Source organism: Aspergillus ochraceoroseus (genome assembly GCF_002846915.1).
Source record: "Aspergillus ochraceoroseus IBT 24754 chromosome Unknown P175scaffold_5, whole genome shotgun sequence".
Taxonomy (NCBI): Eukaryota; Fungi; Ascomycota; class Eurotiomycetes; order Eurotiales; family Aspergillaceae; genus Aspergillus; species Aspergillus ochraceoroseus.
Genome location: NW_024468480.1, coordinates 1,004,666 through 1,020,519, shown reverse-complemented (window position 1 = coordinate 1,020,519; position 15,854 = coordinate 1,004,666). Strand labels below are relative to the sequence as shown.

Genomic DNA, 15,854 nt, shown 5'->3' with positions numbered 1-15,854 from the left:
CGTCGATATGTCGGCAAAGATACCTATGACTAGTTAGTTAAGTTTTCTTTTCTTTTCTTTTCTTTTTTTTTTGCTCTTCTTCTTTTACTTCCTCTGAGTCCTTTCCTTTGCTTCTTCGATATTTTACTCTTATTCCCACCCACCTTGAACGGGCGTCATTGATGTATGTGTGTTTGGTGGCACTATTCATCCCTTACATCCATATTTACATGTGATGTTGGTTCCTCAAAACAAGTGGTGTAATTTATAGTTGTGAATGGAAATTCCATATTGCTGGTTAGCTTGACTGTAGAGCTTTATTTTGTTCTTTGTGGTCTATTCTGCTCAATAGGACATTGGAACCTAACTAAACTACTTCTGCCCAGTTGAAATAAACAGGAAGAAGCAGGAATAAGCAATCCACAGGGGTTTACTACAAAATGGGATCAATATGAAGGAAGCAAAGATAACTTTGAAAAATAGGAAGACGCAAGAAATATCACCTTTAGAATACAGCAATCCAAATAAACTAGACAGGACGAAAAGTGAACACGAACCAAACTCCAATCCAAATCAATGGAATAAAACAAGAGCCCACTCTTGGTTTTCTCGAACTCCTTTCAACAAGCAAAAGCAAAAGCAAAAGCAAAAAAAAAAAAAAAAATATCCGACTCCATGCTGGCCCAATCAAGCTTAATGTAAATTTAACATGCAGCGGCGTGTAAATAGGACAGACCGATGTGGTGGTTTGAAATATAATTAGAGAAGCGTTTGATCCGAGTTGAATTTAAGCGCGTTTCCGAAGAACCCGTCGGCCACCTGTTGTTGTTGTGGATTCGCCAGCGGCGGGGCCAGTTGCCTTCCTAGCTGCTGGAACGGGGTTCCTTTTTGTAGATACGGAGGGGGCTTGGCTCCTCGCCGCAACCATTTTCTTGGCTGTACTACTTGTGGAAGACGTGGTGGTTGTCTTTCTCGAACCTGGGCCACCGATTTTTGCGGAATTTGCAATTGATGTGCCGGACGATGTGGAGGATGAGGTGCTCCCTCTGCGTTCTGCTTGACGCGTTGCGGGCCGTGAGAGGGGAGAGCGGATAGATCTGGGGGCGGTGGTGGCCCGGCTGACAGGTCTCTTTGCTTGAGATGGGGGGCGGTTGTCCCGAGATGAGGTAGTGGTGGCTCTTGAGCTGGGGCGAGCATGGTCTGCATTAGCGGATGTGGACTTGAGCGGGCTCGATGGCTTGAGGGGTGAAATAGTTCGAGCAAGATATGAAGAGGCCTGGCCCTTCTCGGGGGAGGCGCGTAAGGGTGACTGTGGGTATGTTCTGGAGTTGGAAGACTTGGGGGAGAGAATGCGGTAGTCGGCTCCGCGCACTTCTTGAGATACTACGCGAGAAGTACCAGCAGCAGCACCGGGTTTGGCACGTGTCTTGGGGTTCTTTAGAACGTCGAGTTGTTCGCCGCTTGCAGGGGCATTTTCTTTATCCGAGTAGATACCAGCAGGGCTTGGTGAAATATTAGACAATCTGGATGTGAAAAGAGGTGCTTTGAGGACCATTACCTGTGTTTCCTCACTCTGAGAGGACTTGGGCTGACAGTAGCAGCCTTCTTCATTCCCGAAGTGCGAGAGATGGCTGTGGAGTTGCGCGAGCCTTTAGTCGGGCTACGGTATTTTTTTGGCGACGAGTTCTCATGTTGGGCTCGGAGAGAGGCAGTTTGTTTTTCTAGCAACTCTCCCATTTTGGCCTTGCGAAGTGCGACAGGGATCCGATTAATGCGTCGTTCGATGCGTGCTCGTAGGTCCTGCGCTTGGAGAGCGTATTGTGCGCGAAGTTTGCGAGCTCGTTCGGTGACTACCAAGGTCAATACGGGATCAAAAGACACGTAATAGCGTGGATTGGCATACTTTCAAGTTGTAAATTGTCCATCAGGGCCTGTTTCTGGCTCCGTGTAATCCTAGGCTTCTTTCTGGGGGGGCTATTTGCGGGCGTCTTGTCCTGGGAATACGCGTCGTCATTGTCGCGAGATTTGCGTTTTGTCGCGAGAGAAGCCATTGCGAGAGAGAGAAAAAAAAAGGCAGATGGAGTTCGATGGGGCAGGCAATACGTGTTAGGTGAAATTATCAAGGCGAGATAGGGCGTTATGTCAAGTCGAGAGGGGCGAAGGGATGAGGAAAGAGTGGGAGATGGATTATTACGGTTGATGGGGGGATAAACAAGCGCTGACTTAATTTCGTGGTTAGCTTGGCCGGTGCGAAGTGGACCACCATCCTCCTCTCTCTCTCTCTCTCTCTCTCTCTCTCTCTCCGCCATCCTCGAAACTCCCCCCATCTCTCTCTCTTATCCCTTCATATCTTTCTCATAGCTATAACCAGCTTTGTTTATATCTCATTATCTGATATTTCCTTCTCTCGATCAATTTCCCTCCCGGATTCCGATTCCTAGACAGTAGCCAAGATGTCGCTCGAAGCTACGATGATCATGTTCGTCCTAGCCCCCTCTATTCCAAGCTCCTCGCAAACTTACTGACTCATCTATAGCGTTGATAACAGCGAAAGTAGCAGAAACGGTGACTACACGTAAGTGATTCATGCCTCAGCTACGTTCTCGTGAACCCCCAACCTTAACAGTGCTCCCAGTTCGACACGATGGCAAGCTCAGATCGACGCCGTCAGCGTCATCCACACCGCCAAGATGCGCGTACATCCTCAATCGGCTGTGGGACTAATGAGTATGGGTGGCAAAGGTCCCGAGGTCTTGTCTACATTCACTACCGATTTTGGCGGGATTCTGGCTGGTCTGCACCGCACGAAGATCCATGGCACTGCCCATCTTAGCTCAAGTATACAGGTGGCGGGTGTATGTTATCCCTGCATTCTATTTTTTTTTTTTTTTTTTTTTTTTGGACCTTGTATCGCTAACCGGATGATGATAATGATGATTCAGCTTGCCCTGAAGCACCGTTCCGAAAAGTCCCAAAGACAGCGCATCATCGTGTTCTCCTGCTCCCCGATCGAGGAAGACGAGAAGACCCTGGTGAAACTCGCAAAGAAGATGAAGAAGAACAACATTTCGATTGATGTGATTGCCTTTGGGGACCTGGAATCCGACCAGACCAAGAAACTGGAAGCGTTTGTCGAAAATGTTAAAGGTGGCGACGGATCCAACCTAGCGATCATCCCACCCGGACCGAGCTTGCTTAGTGAGGAGCTCCAGGCCACGCCTATTCTAGGCGGGGATGGCGCAGGAGCTGGTGGTATGGGCGGAGACAGCGGGGATGTTGGCGGTTTCGGACTGGACGATGCGGCGGAGAATGACCCGGAGCTAGCATTTGCTTTGCGTCTATCACTAGAAGAAGAGAAAAACCGACAGGAGAAGGAGAAGCGCGAGCTTGAGGAGCAAGAGCGGAAGGTGAACCTCGAAGGGATCCCCGAGGAGGGACAACCATCTGGCGAGTCCAGCGGGGCCCAAGACAAGAAGGAGGATCCGGACAAGATGGACACTGCGTAATGAAGGAGAAACCGAGTATTCCGTTATTTTTCACGAGGATGGACCATTTTGATGCATACCCGGCGTTGCGATTGTAATATGATGATTCCGTGTAATTCTAGTAGAAGGGGATCTAACCCGGGGGACGCTTTGAAAGAAAGAATCAATCTTTTGGAGCGAGTGTCTACGAAAGCACCAAGCTCATTAATTACATATAAAAATCCTAAATAATAATAAGGAAAAAAAGAAAAAAAAAAAAAAAAAAAAAAAATACAAATTCGTCAGCCATTATCCCCAGGGTAAGAAAGAAAAAACAAATCAAGCCCTCCCCCTCAACCAACCTCCCAAATGCCTATCGAAAGCCTCACACCGCACAGGCATCTCCAACTGGTAGAACGGATTCTTCATCACATAGTCCGCATAAATCTCGTAGATCTGCTTCATGACGCCGTCGATATTCGCCATCGTCGGATCCGTGAAGAGAAGGAACTTTGTCCCCGTCATGGTCTGGAAGCAGGTGAGGCGGAACTTGTCTGTTTCTAGTGTATCCAGGCCTGTCGCGGGGATGCCTGGGTTCGGGTATGTGTAGGCAGACGAGGCCGGGGTTGGCGTTGCGGTGCCGGTGCCAGTGCCAGTGCCAGTGCCAGTGCCAGTGCCGGAGGGCGAAGCGAGCGAGGATGAAGCGGGGACAGGTGTGCTTGTGCTTGTGCTTGTGGAGGTGGTTGCTGTGGACGCGGAGGGAGGTATGGAGAGGGGGAGTTTCGGTGTGATTGAGCGGGTGATGGCGTGGACTCTTTGAGAGTGTTAGCTAACTAACTAACTATATGGTTTCTCTTCTCTCTCTCTCTGGCTTGGGGGGGGGAGGGGGGGGTTTACCCGTGAAACGTCCCCGCGAGAACGAGGTAATCGTTTGTGGAGAGTTTTCGGAGACCCGGCTGGAATTCGCGCTGGTAGACCAGTCCGCCGGCTTTGTTGATAATGATGAGGGAGAAGACGGGCCTGTATTGTTTGGAGACTTGGGGTCAGTGTTTCTGGAGGGATCTTGTTCGGATGGGATTAAGCAAAAAACGTACATGGTGCAGGTTGGCGGAGGGAAGGACAGAACGGGGGTGGGGAGAATCGATCTTATCAGGGTTGATATAGCATTACTCCTCCTAGGTACGGAGTAGAGGGAGTGTGAATTCCAAAGTGAGTGAGTAGTTCTTCATGATAGTTATGTATCGCGGAATGCGGAGGTGGTTCTGTCCGGCCAAGAGAAAATGGCACTACTAGTCACGGTTTACCATGTATGTATGTATGTAGTACTAGACGGGCATCAGAAATAGATTTCTATATTTAACCACCCAACCAACTATACTTAGTACAGAGTACTATATATTATTCCCTTATTACACCCGTCCCTAGAGGCCTACAATCCAGTACCAGATCAGATTACGCTATCTCATCTTTTTCTTTCTTTCATGCATGGAGCATTTGGCCCCATTTTGTTGCCATCATTCCTCCTTGGGTATATACTCCGGACTCACCGTACTCTGTAAGAGGTTGTCAACGTTAAGTTAAACAAGTCAACTAAAGGTAAAGGATGAGAAGAGCAGATCGAGTACAGGATTATTATCTATCATTAATCGTTTCCGGCCGTCGATGTCTATACCATTCCAGAATAAATCCTGATAGCAAAATTAAACCTAAAGAAAGAGAGAAGGAAAACAAAAAGGAAAAGGAAAAATTTACTTCCCCAGAAGAGAAGTCAACGTCCACTGCCCGTCCGCAAACCCAACGATCCCCTGCGCGACAGCCCATTCACGCAAATGGACATCCTCAACTTCAGGCCCCGGGTCAGCCTCCTCGAAATGTTTCGCGACATGCTCCATGCGTTCTTTCCACGAGTTTTGCCCCGTGAATTCCCGCAGGCAGAACCCGCATTGGCTGCGCTCCGGCGGAACCCGCTGCGGATGCCAGCACCGCTTCCACACAGCATCCAGGCCCGACTCGAACTGCTTGCGCTGCTCCTCGGTCACCTGGGTCTTGCGGTGCTTGGATGCAGCCCAGGGAGCATGCATGCGGCGCTGGTGCTGGATGAAGAGGTCCTTGCGGTTGAAGTCGTTGACGAGGAGCGTCTCCCTGGGGTGCGGGTTCCTGCTGCATTTCTTGACGTTGTTCAGGCGGCTGCAGCGGCCCCGGTCGCATCGGAAGAAGCCTGGTTGGATATGCTGGGAGCTCACGTGGCGCTTCCACTCGTTTTTGGAGGGGAAGGTGCTGGGGCAGCCGTAGCGCGCGAAACAGCAGTCGAACACTCGGCTGCGCTGCTCTCTGGGCTTACTTTTGCGGCTGGTTCGGGATGGCGGGTGGGACTTGGGTCGGATGGGCGGCTTGTTCTGGGAGACGGCGGTGCGCGTTCGAACGCGGCTGGTAGAGCGGCTGGGGTTCTCTTTCTTGGTGGATGAGGAGGAGGGTTGCTCGGGTGTTGCTGGGCGAGCGAGGTCGAGGGTTTCATCCCTGGGGTATATGGTGTGGAATAACGGGGTGCTCGCGTCCGATTCCGCGACTGTCTGCAGGCTGATTGGGAATATGGAGTGGGCTGGCTCGCTGAAAACCACGCAAGCTTCCGGTTCCAGATGCGCCACGACGGGCGGTTCGGGGTACGAAGGAGAAGGCGAGCTCACAACGTGGGAGGTCGAAGGCATGATGGCATCTTCGTAGTTGGCTGGCGAAGGAGAGATATAATGGCTGCTCTGACTCTCTATCGAGGGGGAGTCACTCCGTAGGCTGTCGTCCAAAGGGGATGACGGTTTAAAGTACGGATAACTCCAGGCAACAAACGGGGAGATGTAATCGTCTTTCATCACCGGTTCCTGGCAAGAAACCATTGTACTGGCCTCATCTGGGTCGTAGAGCTGGCCCTCGTGCATCATGGAGAAGCCAGGGAAATCAGAGAATGAGTAGGTGCCATCCATTGTTCAAGGCTGTTTCGCGTAGACAAGGAAAGAATAAGAGGTTGGAACGTGGATTGGATTTCCGCAGTTGTATGTGGAATCGTGGTGGCACTTATATATCTCGCAGCCAGATGGCAGAGGACTATGGATCAGTAGGCACGAAGAGAGAGAGGGGGGCAGCGCAATCCGCACTTAGGGTACATACCAGGGGAAAGTCATAAAGATCTCCCTTTGAGCCTCATTTATGTAGTCCCTTTTCCCCCCTCCATCAGAGAGACAGATAGTCTAGAGAACGACCCTTTCGCGTTAGGGTAGGCAGATTGCCAGGGCCATTGCGTTGGTCCACTGGTTTCTTTTTCCTGCCCACCCTCTCTCCCCCCCTTTTTTTTTCATTTCTTTTTTTTTTTTGTTACCCTGGCAAGAAATTAATCCAATCCAATCCAATCCAATCCAGCTGATTTGTTGAGGAGATTTGGCCTCGTGGAAGCGCCATCTCGATAGATTGGGGAGGAATGTTACGCATCAGGGCGATGAGAAAGGGAGAAAACACCAAAGAGAGAGCCTCAATTTCTCCTATTTCTCCCTGCTGTGGCTCATCCTTGTGAATCCCTCGTTGGACCGATGGTTTCTTTTTTTTTTTTCCTGGCAGCGGCGCATCGCGATATCCCAGGTTCTGTATGGAGAAGTTTAACTCGGGCACTCCCGGTCTGTACGGAGAGTGGGCAGTGCTACCACACCTTTGCCCAACCACTCCAGGTCTTAAAGTGACCAAACAACGCGAAGGATTCCATCCCTGACGGCTCGGTGGATGCTTACGACTAGACAGGCCTTTGTTGGCTACAGATTCGTATAGATATTGTGATGGTCAGTTTGGCCAAAGTACGGCGAGTCCGGAGCACGGCGTAGGCGCTGAGATAACGGCGCCATCAGGATGGGTTATTTTTGTTATTTCTCTGGCACTACTGAGTTCTCAGCGATTTTTATTGGTTTTATTGGTTTTTTACTTCGTTTTAGTCTGTTCAAGTGTTCTGGAAACAGGTCTCTCAAACGGACGGTGGTTCTTGTCATATCCAATCCTTGTTAACGCCATTATAGTGAGATAAGTCACTCGAGTAAGGCGCTTTTGAATGATGAATGATGAATTCTTTTTTCTTTTTCACTTTGACTTATTCAACGTGTTGATCTTTAGTTACAGGTGTTCGGGGCCTCGTCCGGATGTACAGCAGGAGACAAGACTACTCTGTACATCCTTATCCTCCATATAGGATCTACAGTAGCTCAGGTGAACATCTTTTAAAAAAGGTATTATTATTATTTGTACTCCAACAAAGAACCAGAAAAACAAATTCTGCAATCTGCCTTGTCTAGTCACACAGCATTTCGAGTTCATCGTCTCGACTGAGGAGTTCGGTCCTCAACGAGAGATGAGAGAGCCCTCCAAGTAGCATAAGCCGGATGAAAACTGGCCCTCTCTCCCTGGCAGTGCCACAATGCATGTACAGTATTCGGATGATTGTGCTGAACATGTTCATTTGTCCGTAATACACCAACATTTCCGGCCGTGGAATATTATTATAACCTGCTAAACATCCCCGTCATAAACTCCCTCCATGGAGGCATTGTGTGGCCCACCACGATCTTTCCAGATGGCGGGCGCCACATCGGCCAGAATCGCAAAGGCTGCATTTTTCTCTCCATCTGCAGCCATTCGTCATCGGGAGTTTCGGTCGTGGGCTCGATTGGAAGTTTTCGGTACGGAATAAACCCATGTCTCATATTAACTACCAGCGACGTCGGTTGCACTGCCTCTGTCCATGCCTCTAGTCCGAGTTCATCAGCGCGCTGGCACGCCGCCACGAGAAGCAGGTCGGCCAGGCCTGCCTGTCGATATCCATTGAGAACAAACCCGATATAAAGGTCTGGCTACCCCATATTAACCAGAGCTCTAGTCTCCACAGCAGAGGGAAAGAGCATGCACTCACACACATGCGGTCGCTGCATGTATCTTTCGTACGGCTCGCTGAAAATGCGAGTACACTCGTCGATATACTCGCGCTGGCTCCCCGCGGGATACCACACGGCAGACTGGCTGGTTTCTTTGCTGCTCTTTCGCGCAAAGGGATTCGTTTGGTGGATCTTTAATAGCAGCCCGCCAACGATTTTGCCCTGGTGCTCGGTGTCTGTGACCTTGAGCCACAGGGCGTCGGGATCGTCTCGACACCACTGCCGTTTTAGCTCGACCAGGTTCGTAAAGGCGACATCTTTGGCTTCCTGCGGTTCTTCGCCGAAGATCGGGTAAAAGAACCGGAATATTGACTGCTGTGGACGGTCGAAACTGGCAACTTCACAGGCAATTAGCTCTTCGAAGTCGTCCGCGTCAAAAGGTACTTCGTGTATTTGAAACCTCATTTTCCCTGACGTTTCAAATTCACCTTTTTTTTTTTTTTCACTTTCACAGCTATCCTTATATAGCTTTCGATTGAGAACATCCTTTTACTTTCGAGGTCGAGCTGACGAGAGCAACGTGCATCAAACTGATTGGATCCGTTGTAATTGTGAGAAATCAGATCACTGTGGCTCCAGCCTCGTTGGCAGACGAATATCCAATCAATTTTCCTGCCCTAGGAGTACACCGAACAAAAGCTTCAGTTTTAAGGCTTTTAACCTTCATCTTAGTCTATATGCATTCCCTCCACACGGCAGAATCGGATCTCCCTGTTCGATACGGCTTCATTATGGATAGGCCACCTGTTTCTCCTGAGGATTGATAATTGAGATTTGAATTTCATTCCAGTGCCTTGCGACAGATACCCGCTGAGATAGTTACTCCGGATCTAGGGATAAAGACCAGCAGGTTGGGAATGCTATTCTTGCTTGTCCACGTAATACCCCGTATGTGGAGGAGGTTTTAGGGCTGGGGACAAGGCCAGACCAAACTACATACATCTATACATATATGGATGTGATTTTCGATATCCTTTTATGGGGCTTGGTTTCAGATACCAATAATTCACCGAAATCACATACCGTCTAGCTGGGTACATCAAGGATACAAATATCCCGCGATCCCTACAATACATATGGAAGAAACCACCAACCAGTCTTGCTTTCTTTCACTTGCATACTCTCCTTTTGAAACCAACGCTCACTCATTTCTTTTGTCGAGGTGGAACCTCACACACACACACACTCTCTCTCTATCTCTACCATAGGCATTCTATTCTGTTGATCAGAAAGACTTCATCATCATCATCATCATCATCATCACCATGATCGTTTCCAGGGCCCTCCTAGCAGCAGCCACATTCACCCTGACGGCATCGGGGCTTCCTCAATTCCACCCAACCACAGCTACCAATATCAACACCGGCATAACAATCATCAACAACCTCAACACAACAATCTACCTCTGGTCCACAGCCTCCAACGACCTCCCCATCACCACCACCACCACCATCCCCGCCAGCGGCGGAACCCACCACGAAACCTGGCAACCCACCCCCGACGGCAGCGGCGTATCCCTAAAGCTGTCCACGACCGCGCAGAGCACCGCCAGCGTGCTGCAATTCGAATACACGACCGACGAGCCCGCCGCCACGCTGTTCTGGGACCTCTCGTGCATTGATCTGAGCGAGGACTCGGCGTTCGTGGGGGCTGGCTTTTCAGCGACCCCGGACTCGGGCTCGGATTCGGACTCGAGTTGTGTCGCGGTGACTTGTGCGGCCGGGGATGCTGGGTGCGCGGGCGCGTACCAGGTTTCCGATGATGAGGATACGCATAGTTGTTCGTCTGGGGTGGGGGTTTTGCTTGTGCTTGGGTGAAGAAGAGAAGTAAGGTTATTGAATGGATCAGGGGATTGGGATTGGGATTGGGATTGGGATTGGATGTATATATATATATATTGTGTTATTGTTAGTGTCCGAGCTGGTTCACTGCTGATAGTCTATACCGAGTACAGCTTTCCATAAATTGTATCCGTATTTTGTCTATACCAGTTGGTATGGTATGTATTCTATTCTGGCGATCATTTCAATAGTAGTTAGTTAACTAACTAACTAGTGGCCCCTTGCAGTGCTAAAGCGTGTGGGTCAAGGGTCATCGCTGGGTAGAATTAGATAGATATTGATACGTATACATCAAAGAGAGTAGTACTAATGAATAACGATCGTGTATTATCTAGATCTAATTGATGGATCCATCCTAGACCTCCGGAGTAGATTAAGATATCAAGACAAAATGGATCCTAGCCACAGTGGACATCCCGAATAGATTAAGATATCAAGACAGGAAAGAAAGCAGACTCATCCTCACTTGTGTGACTTTTTCTTCGGCACCCGGATCAACCAGTACAAAAACACCGCTGCAAAAGCATTAAACACCACATACACAAACAGGATCCCCACGTTGCGCCACAGGTCGCTGGGGTTCATGCCCAGATTTTCTAGGTACTGATCTGTCGTCGAGACCGTGCACAGTTGGCATTGTGTCGTGTCAGCTGGGTTGAGCAATGTGCCATGGATCATGTCGACATACGGCCCCAGATAAGCAGAGCAGTTCTGGCCCGCCGGGGGTGGAATATTCAGTAGCTCAATGCTCGAGCAGTGCACCTCGGCTCCAGACAACCCCGTGGTTAGTACCGAGGAGACGAGGTACGTAAACGGCGAGACTCGATACATGAAAATCCAGAAACCGGGAAGAGCATTTGGAGACGCCAATACACTGTGTTCCGTCAGTCTAACTCTAATTAAGCTTGACTGTGCTTGCGTTAAGAGACGTACCCATTGAAAATCAGACACAGCGAGAACATAAGCTGGGCAATGTTGCTACCAGTATCAGGATGCTCAATTCCCGCGATGATCATAGAACTAAAGGTCGAAGTGAACAGCATAAAGATCAGAATCAGCAAGAACATGGTGCCGCCTCGGGTGACCTCGTGTGGTTCTGCATTGCGATAAAACCCGATCGGATAATACCAGCTGAAATAGGCCGGGATTGCCATAACCACATTCCATGGCAGCTCGACGCAGATGCTCGCCATCATGAAAGCCTTCCAGGAGTAAGCCTTGGAGGGCCGCTCCCGCACTTCATACAAGGCACGTTGCGTGACGAAGTATGGCATCATCTGTTGAACCAGGTTGGGGAAGATGATAAGTAACATGAAAATGGCAAACATTTCGTTCTGCATTCCTTGGAGACTGTTTGGCTCTCGCCAGAAAGTAAAACCAATAAACAGAGGCTGTGTGGTATGTCAGTGGGTATGGTGGACGTCGGGCTGGGTGGGACACATACGGGGATAATACACATGGCGGCCTTCGAGTAGATGTACGAAGGGCTGCGCCAATATTGCTCAAACATCCGCTTGAGGCAGATGAGGAACTGCGACCAGAGGGGCATTGCAAACTCTCCATATTCAACTGTCTTCGGAGGTGCTGGTTTCTGCGACAGTTCCTGTTTCATCCGGGCAAGCTCTTCGCGGATCTCGGTTCTTTCAGGGCTTTTGCTCCAAACCTCTGACCAATCTCGGTCGGCATGAGAACCTGGAGCAGCACCAATAACTTCCAGCATCCATTCAGCAGGATTGGCGTTCTTGGGACAAGGGATAGAGCCCTTATTTTCAAAGTACTTGATCAGAGTCTCCATGTTGGAGCCAAGTTCGCCAAAGTATACAGTCTTGCCTCCCCTGGCCAGGAATAGCAGTCGATCGAATTGTTGCATGAGGATAGCCGAAGGCTGGTGAATGGTACATAAGATGGCCTGTCCGTGGTCTGCAAGCTTCCTCATCAGAGAGCAAATGGACCATGCAGTCTGACTGTCGAGGCCGGATGTCGGTTCGTCAAAGAAGAGCAATAGGTCGGGTTTGGCTGCAATTTCCACTCCAATGGTCAAGCGCTTCCTTTGCTCAACGTTCAGGCCTTCACCGAGAACACCGACAACAGCCTCCGCGTACTCTTCCATGCCAAGCATCTTGATAACCTCTTCCACATACGCAATTTTTTCCTTTCGTGGAATATTGGCTGGCTGACGAAGCAGTGCACTGAAAACCAACGCCTCACGAACTGTGCTTGTTTCAAGGTGAAGGTCTTGTTGCTGGACGTAGCCGGTCTTGCGTTGGAACGAGTCATCTCGAATGCGTCCATCCACCAACATCTCACCAGTCACCACGCCCATAGTAACACGATCGGCCAAAACGTCCAAAAGAGAAGTCTTACCGGCTCCAGTCACGCCCATTAACGCGGTCAGAGTTCCAGGCTTCACCCATCCGTCAACATGGTCCAAGATCCGGCGATTCTCCCCTTTGATCTTGATATCATAGCAGACGTCCTGCCAGTGGAAAACTGCGGTTTGCTTCGCGAGAACAGCGGTGTGGTCAGGATTTTCTTGACCGAGCTCTTGTTTCTCCGATGTTGGTGCAACTTCCTCATCGCGGTGGATTTTCTTTGCAAACGCAGGGATCTTTCCTCTTGGAAAGACGAGAATCTCGCCCTTGGAAGGTTTTGCTCGAACAAACTCACTGCAGACGATATATGCCGCCAGAAAGAAGAACATGAACCCCAAAATGATACCGTAGTTCCGCCACAAGTGAGAGCGGAAATACCGAAACGATGTATTTAGGTACGTGTCGCCGTCAATGTAGTTTTGGCCAGCTACAGCCCCAGAGCCGGAACAGATTTTTGACGATAGAGGGGCATTCTCATATCCAGGACCCGCGGGCAAGTACAAGGCGCAAGGGAATTGCTTCTCGCTGAACTCGTTGATCATTAGAGATTCAAACGCGTACTATTCTTTATTAGTGGAGTTATTGGCTATTTGGGGGGGGGGGGGGGTTAGACTTACAGCAATAGGGTTCAGGTAATTGAGCCATCGAAACCATGGATGCATGTCTCGCACAGGAATTGTGAACCCGGTATAGATAACGAGGATCATCATGAAAATTGATGAAGGAACCATTGCCTGGGCCATAGACCGAGAGATGGCACCGATCCAGCGGAAAATGTTGGACATGGTGAGCGTTGTAGTGAATGAGAACAGATAGAATACAAAAAAGTGCCCAGGGGTCCGTCGCAGATGGGTCATAAAGTACAGGATGAGGTTGAAGACAATCGAAACAAGGACTTTGGCTGGCAAGTCTACAATCATGGAGCTGATTGCTTCGGCCGATGGATGGTAGAGCGCATACTTGTAGTGCTTCTCCACAATCGGGCGTTGCTGCCATAGGGTTAGAATTTCCAAGGAGCTAGAAAAGGCGTTGAGCAGAATGGCAAAGAATAGCAGGGAACCGCGAGAGAAAAAATCGGCAGTTGTAGGACCTAGGTTGAAGAAAACGCTGGAAACAATCAAGGCCATGATACTGTTGCCAATAACGGTGGCAAGGGTCATGCTCATATCTCCTTTCAGGCGGAGAAAGCCTCTAGAAAGGCACAGACGAATCTGCATTGCGTATGACAAGGTGTAAGGTGAGCCAGCTCGGGTGCCTTTGGCCTTTTCTGCGGCGCGTGAACGGTTGAATTCCTCCAATTTGCTGCCACCGATTGGAAATTCGTCCTGGAAAGCGTCAATATCGGCGAGAAGCTGCATGCGCTCTTCGCTCGCTTTCCATCGAGCAGCAAACTCGTCCGGGGTACGAGGCACCGAATTCTCAAAGCCCTTTCGCACAATACGCTCCGTCGGACTAGTCAGAGAGGTCAGGAAATCGGCAGTAGTCTGTCTGTCGGGACAGTCAAAGCCCATCTCAATGAAAAAACGTCTCGCATCGGGGGCGCTGCCGAAGTAGATCTGGCGACCTTCATACAAGACGATGGCCTTGTCGAAAACGTCATAGATGGCCTGACTTGCTTGGTAAATAGCGACGATAGCGGTGGAACCCGTGTATTCGGTCGACAGGCGCAGGTTGCGAACGAATTCAAGGGCCGTCGAGCTGTCGAGACCACGGGTGCTATTGTCCCAACATTGCAGAGGACTACCACATAGAGTTGTTTCCGCGATACTGACCCGTTTTCTCTCTGCAAGACGTCAGTTATGTAAAGTATGATGATGCAAGGGGAACGCCGCACTAACCTCCGCCAGAAACCCCACGAATGAATTCATTCCCCACGGGCGTGTTCATGGTGTGACTGAGACCTAACATTGCCATGACTACATCGCGCATGTGTTTGGCATACTGATCTCGAGTTACGCCAGGGAATCGGTTGGCTGGGGCGCGGGCATGGGCTGCGAAGAGCAGTGTTTCGCCTGCGGTCAGCTGTGGGAAATGAATCTCCGTTTCAGCTTGGTAGATAACCTCGCCGCGGAAACGGCTGTGCATTTCGTCCCAGGAAATTCCTTGGTATTGAATGTCGGTTCCCTGGTCTAACCACAAACCGTGCGTCTCACCGGCGATTGTTTTGAGGAAGGTTGAGCAGCCACTGGGAGAGAAAGGGGATCAGAATGGAGACGAGAACTAACGGACAGGGAGTTGGCAGCTTACCTTCCAGGTCGACCAAGAACGACCAACATCTCACTACTTCTCACATAGCCTTCGAAATCGCGCAAGATATCGATTCGGACTCTGTTCCCAAACCCAAGTTGTCTGCGAATCCAGCCATATCCTTTGAGCCACATATTTGCGACGTCGGCCTGGTAGTCCGCAGCCGTTCCATAACCAAAGGCGTTTAGATTACGAAAGGCCACGCCGGCGGTGCGACGAGGGTAACGTTCCGGATCGCGGGAGGCGATGGAGAGAAAGTTCTTGGTCCATTTGCGTGCACTGAACTGATCGGAATCAGGATCGAGCTCCGGGTCACTTGTGGGGTTGAGGAAAGTGTTGGTACTCTCGACGAGGCCACTCTTCTGGGAGATGCGCGAAAGACTCCGGGCCAACGCAGTGATTTTCTGCTGGCCTTCTTGGTCAATTTCATTCTCCGAATCAGCGTAGGTGATATCGGAGCTGTCTGTTTTCTCCTTTGCAGGGCTGGAGCGGCTCGCAGGTTCAGGGTCTTCAGCTGGTTTGTTGTTTATTGTGCTGACAGCCTCTCGCTCTGCAGCTGAGGAGCCAGCAGAGGCCTCGGATGGCACAGGAGGCGTGGTCTGGGAAGACATCGCACCTGGGGTCAAACGACGGGGATTTTGCTAGTCATGCCCGAGCTCGAGCCGAGGGAGAGAATTGCAAAGGGAAGAAAAGAAGAAGAGGAGGAGGAGAAGGAGGAGGAGGAGGAGGAGGACAGGGGAATAATACGAGGAAGAGGAAGAATGACAAGGATATCAGCTCAGTTGGGGCAGAGTAAACCGGGAGGCCAAATCTGGATAGGACAGCAACAACAGCAGCAATCAATCAATAGCAACGACAGCTATTAATGATGATGATAATCCCGAGTAGGTAGGAAGGAGAAGAAGAAGAAAAAGAAGAGGAGGAGGAGGAGGAGGAGGACAAGAAACAAGATCAAACGGATCACGGAAGAGAAACATCCGAGGAGGCAATAAC

At 50.1% G+C, this 15,854-nt stretch overlaps 7 protein-coding genes across 7 annotated transcripts; 2 read left to right on the top strand and 5 right to left on the bottom strand.

Moving 5' to 3' along the window:
* Positions 1-279: 279 nt before the first annotated feature.
* On the bottom strand, positions 280-2,148 carry P175DRAFT_0460276 (uncharacterized protein). Its single transcript, XM_040894720.1, has 3 exons — positions 1,883-2,148; positions 1,538-1,829; positions 280-1,481 (listed from the first exon to the last, which is right to left on the bottom strand). Exons 1-3 carry the CDS (start codon positions 2,028-2,030, stop codon positions 767-769), a joined length of 1,155 nt encoding a protein of 384 aa, XP_040751398.1. The 5' UTR covers positions 2,031-2,148; the 3' UTR covers positions 280-766.
* A 284-nt stretch (positions 2,149-2,432) lies between these two features.
* Positions 2,433-3,696, top strand: P175DRAFT_0558198 (proteasome regulatory particle base subunit RPN10; the record flags this gene model as incomplete). The annotated part of the gene is made up of 4 exons (XM_040900829.1): positions 2,433-2,458; positions 2,516-2,554; positions 2,615-2,834; positions 2,922-3,696. The coding sequence occupies 4 exons, from the start codon at positions 2,433-2,435 to the stop codon at positions 3,483-3,485; spliced, it is 849 nt and encodes a 282-aa protein (XP_040751397.1). The 3' UTR covers positions 3,486-3,696.
* On the bottom strand, positions 3,634-4,723 carry P175DRAFT_0263053 (trafficking protein particle complex subunit 4). The gene is made up of 3 exons (XM_040892728.1): positions 4,538-4,723; positions 4,341-4,463; positions 3,634-4,257 (listed from the first exon to the last, which is right to left on the bottom strand). Coding segments are annotated over exons 1-3 (600 nt in total). The 5' UTR covers positions 4,540-4,723; the 3' UTR covers positions 3,634-3,782.
* Positions 4,724-5,191: 468 nt separating this feature from the next.
* On the bottom strand, positions 5,192-6,418 carry P175DRAFT_0509964 (putative C2H2 finger domain protein; the record flags this gene model as incomplete). The annotated part of the gene is made up of 2 exons (XM_040898475.1): positions 5,192-5,839; positions 5,867-6,418. The coding sequence occupies 2 exons, from the start codon at positions 6,416-6,418 to the stop codon at positions 5,192-5,194; spliced, it is 1,200 nt and encodes a 399-aa protein (XP_040751395.1).
* A 1,129-nt stretch (positions 6,419-7,547) lies between these two features.
* P175DRAFT_0502149 (putative GNAT family acetyltransferase) lies at positions 7,548-8,824 on the bottom strand. The gene is made up of 2 exons (XM_040897318.1): positions 8,380-8,824; positions 7,548-8,316 (listed from the first exon to the last, which is right to left on the bottom strand). Exons 1-2 carry the CDS (start codon positions 8,804-8,806, stop codon positions 7,970-7,972), a joined length of 774 nt encoding a protein of 257 aa, XP_040751394.1. The 5' UTR covers positions 8,807-8,824; the 3' UTR covers positions 7,548-7,969.
* Positions 8,825-9,666: 842 nt separating this feature from the next.
* Positions 9,667-10,218, top strand: P175DRAFT_0439466 (uncharacterized protein; the record flags this gene model as incomplete). The annotated part of the gene is made up of 1 exon (XM_040893965.1): positions 9,667-10,218. One exon carries the CDS (start codon positions 9,667-9,669, stop codon positions 10,216-10,218), a length of 552 nt encoding a protein of 183 aa, XP_040751393.1.
* A 350-nt stretch (positions 10,219-10,568) lies between these two features.
* P175DRAFT_0524285 (pleiotropic drug resistance family ABC transporter) lies at positions 10,569-15,589 on the bottom strand. The gene is made up of 6 exons (XM_040899359.1): positions 14,862-15,589; positions 14,453-14,799; positions 13,232-14,397; positions 11,687-13,174; positions 11,176-11,633; positions 10,569-11,116 (listed from the first exon to the last, which is right to left on the bottom strand). Exons 1-6 carry the CDS (start codon positions 15,470-15,472, stop codon positions 10,705-10,707), a joined length of 4,482 nt encoding a protein of 1,493 aa, XP_040751392.1. The 5' UTR covers positions 15,473-15,589; the 3' UTR covers positions 10,569-10,704.
* Positions 15,590-15,854: the final 265 nt, after the last annotated feature.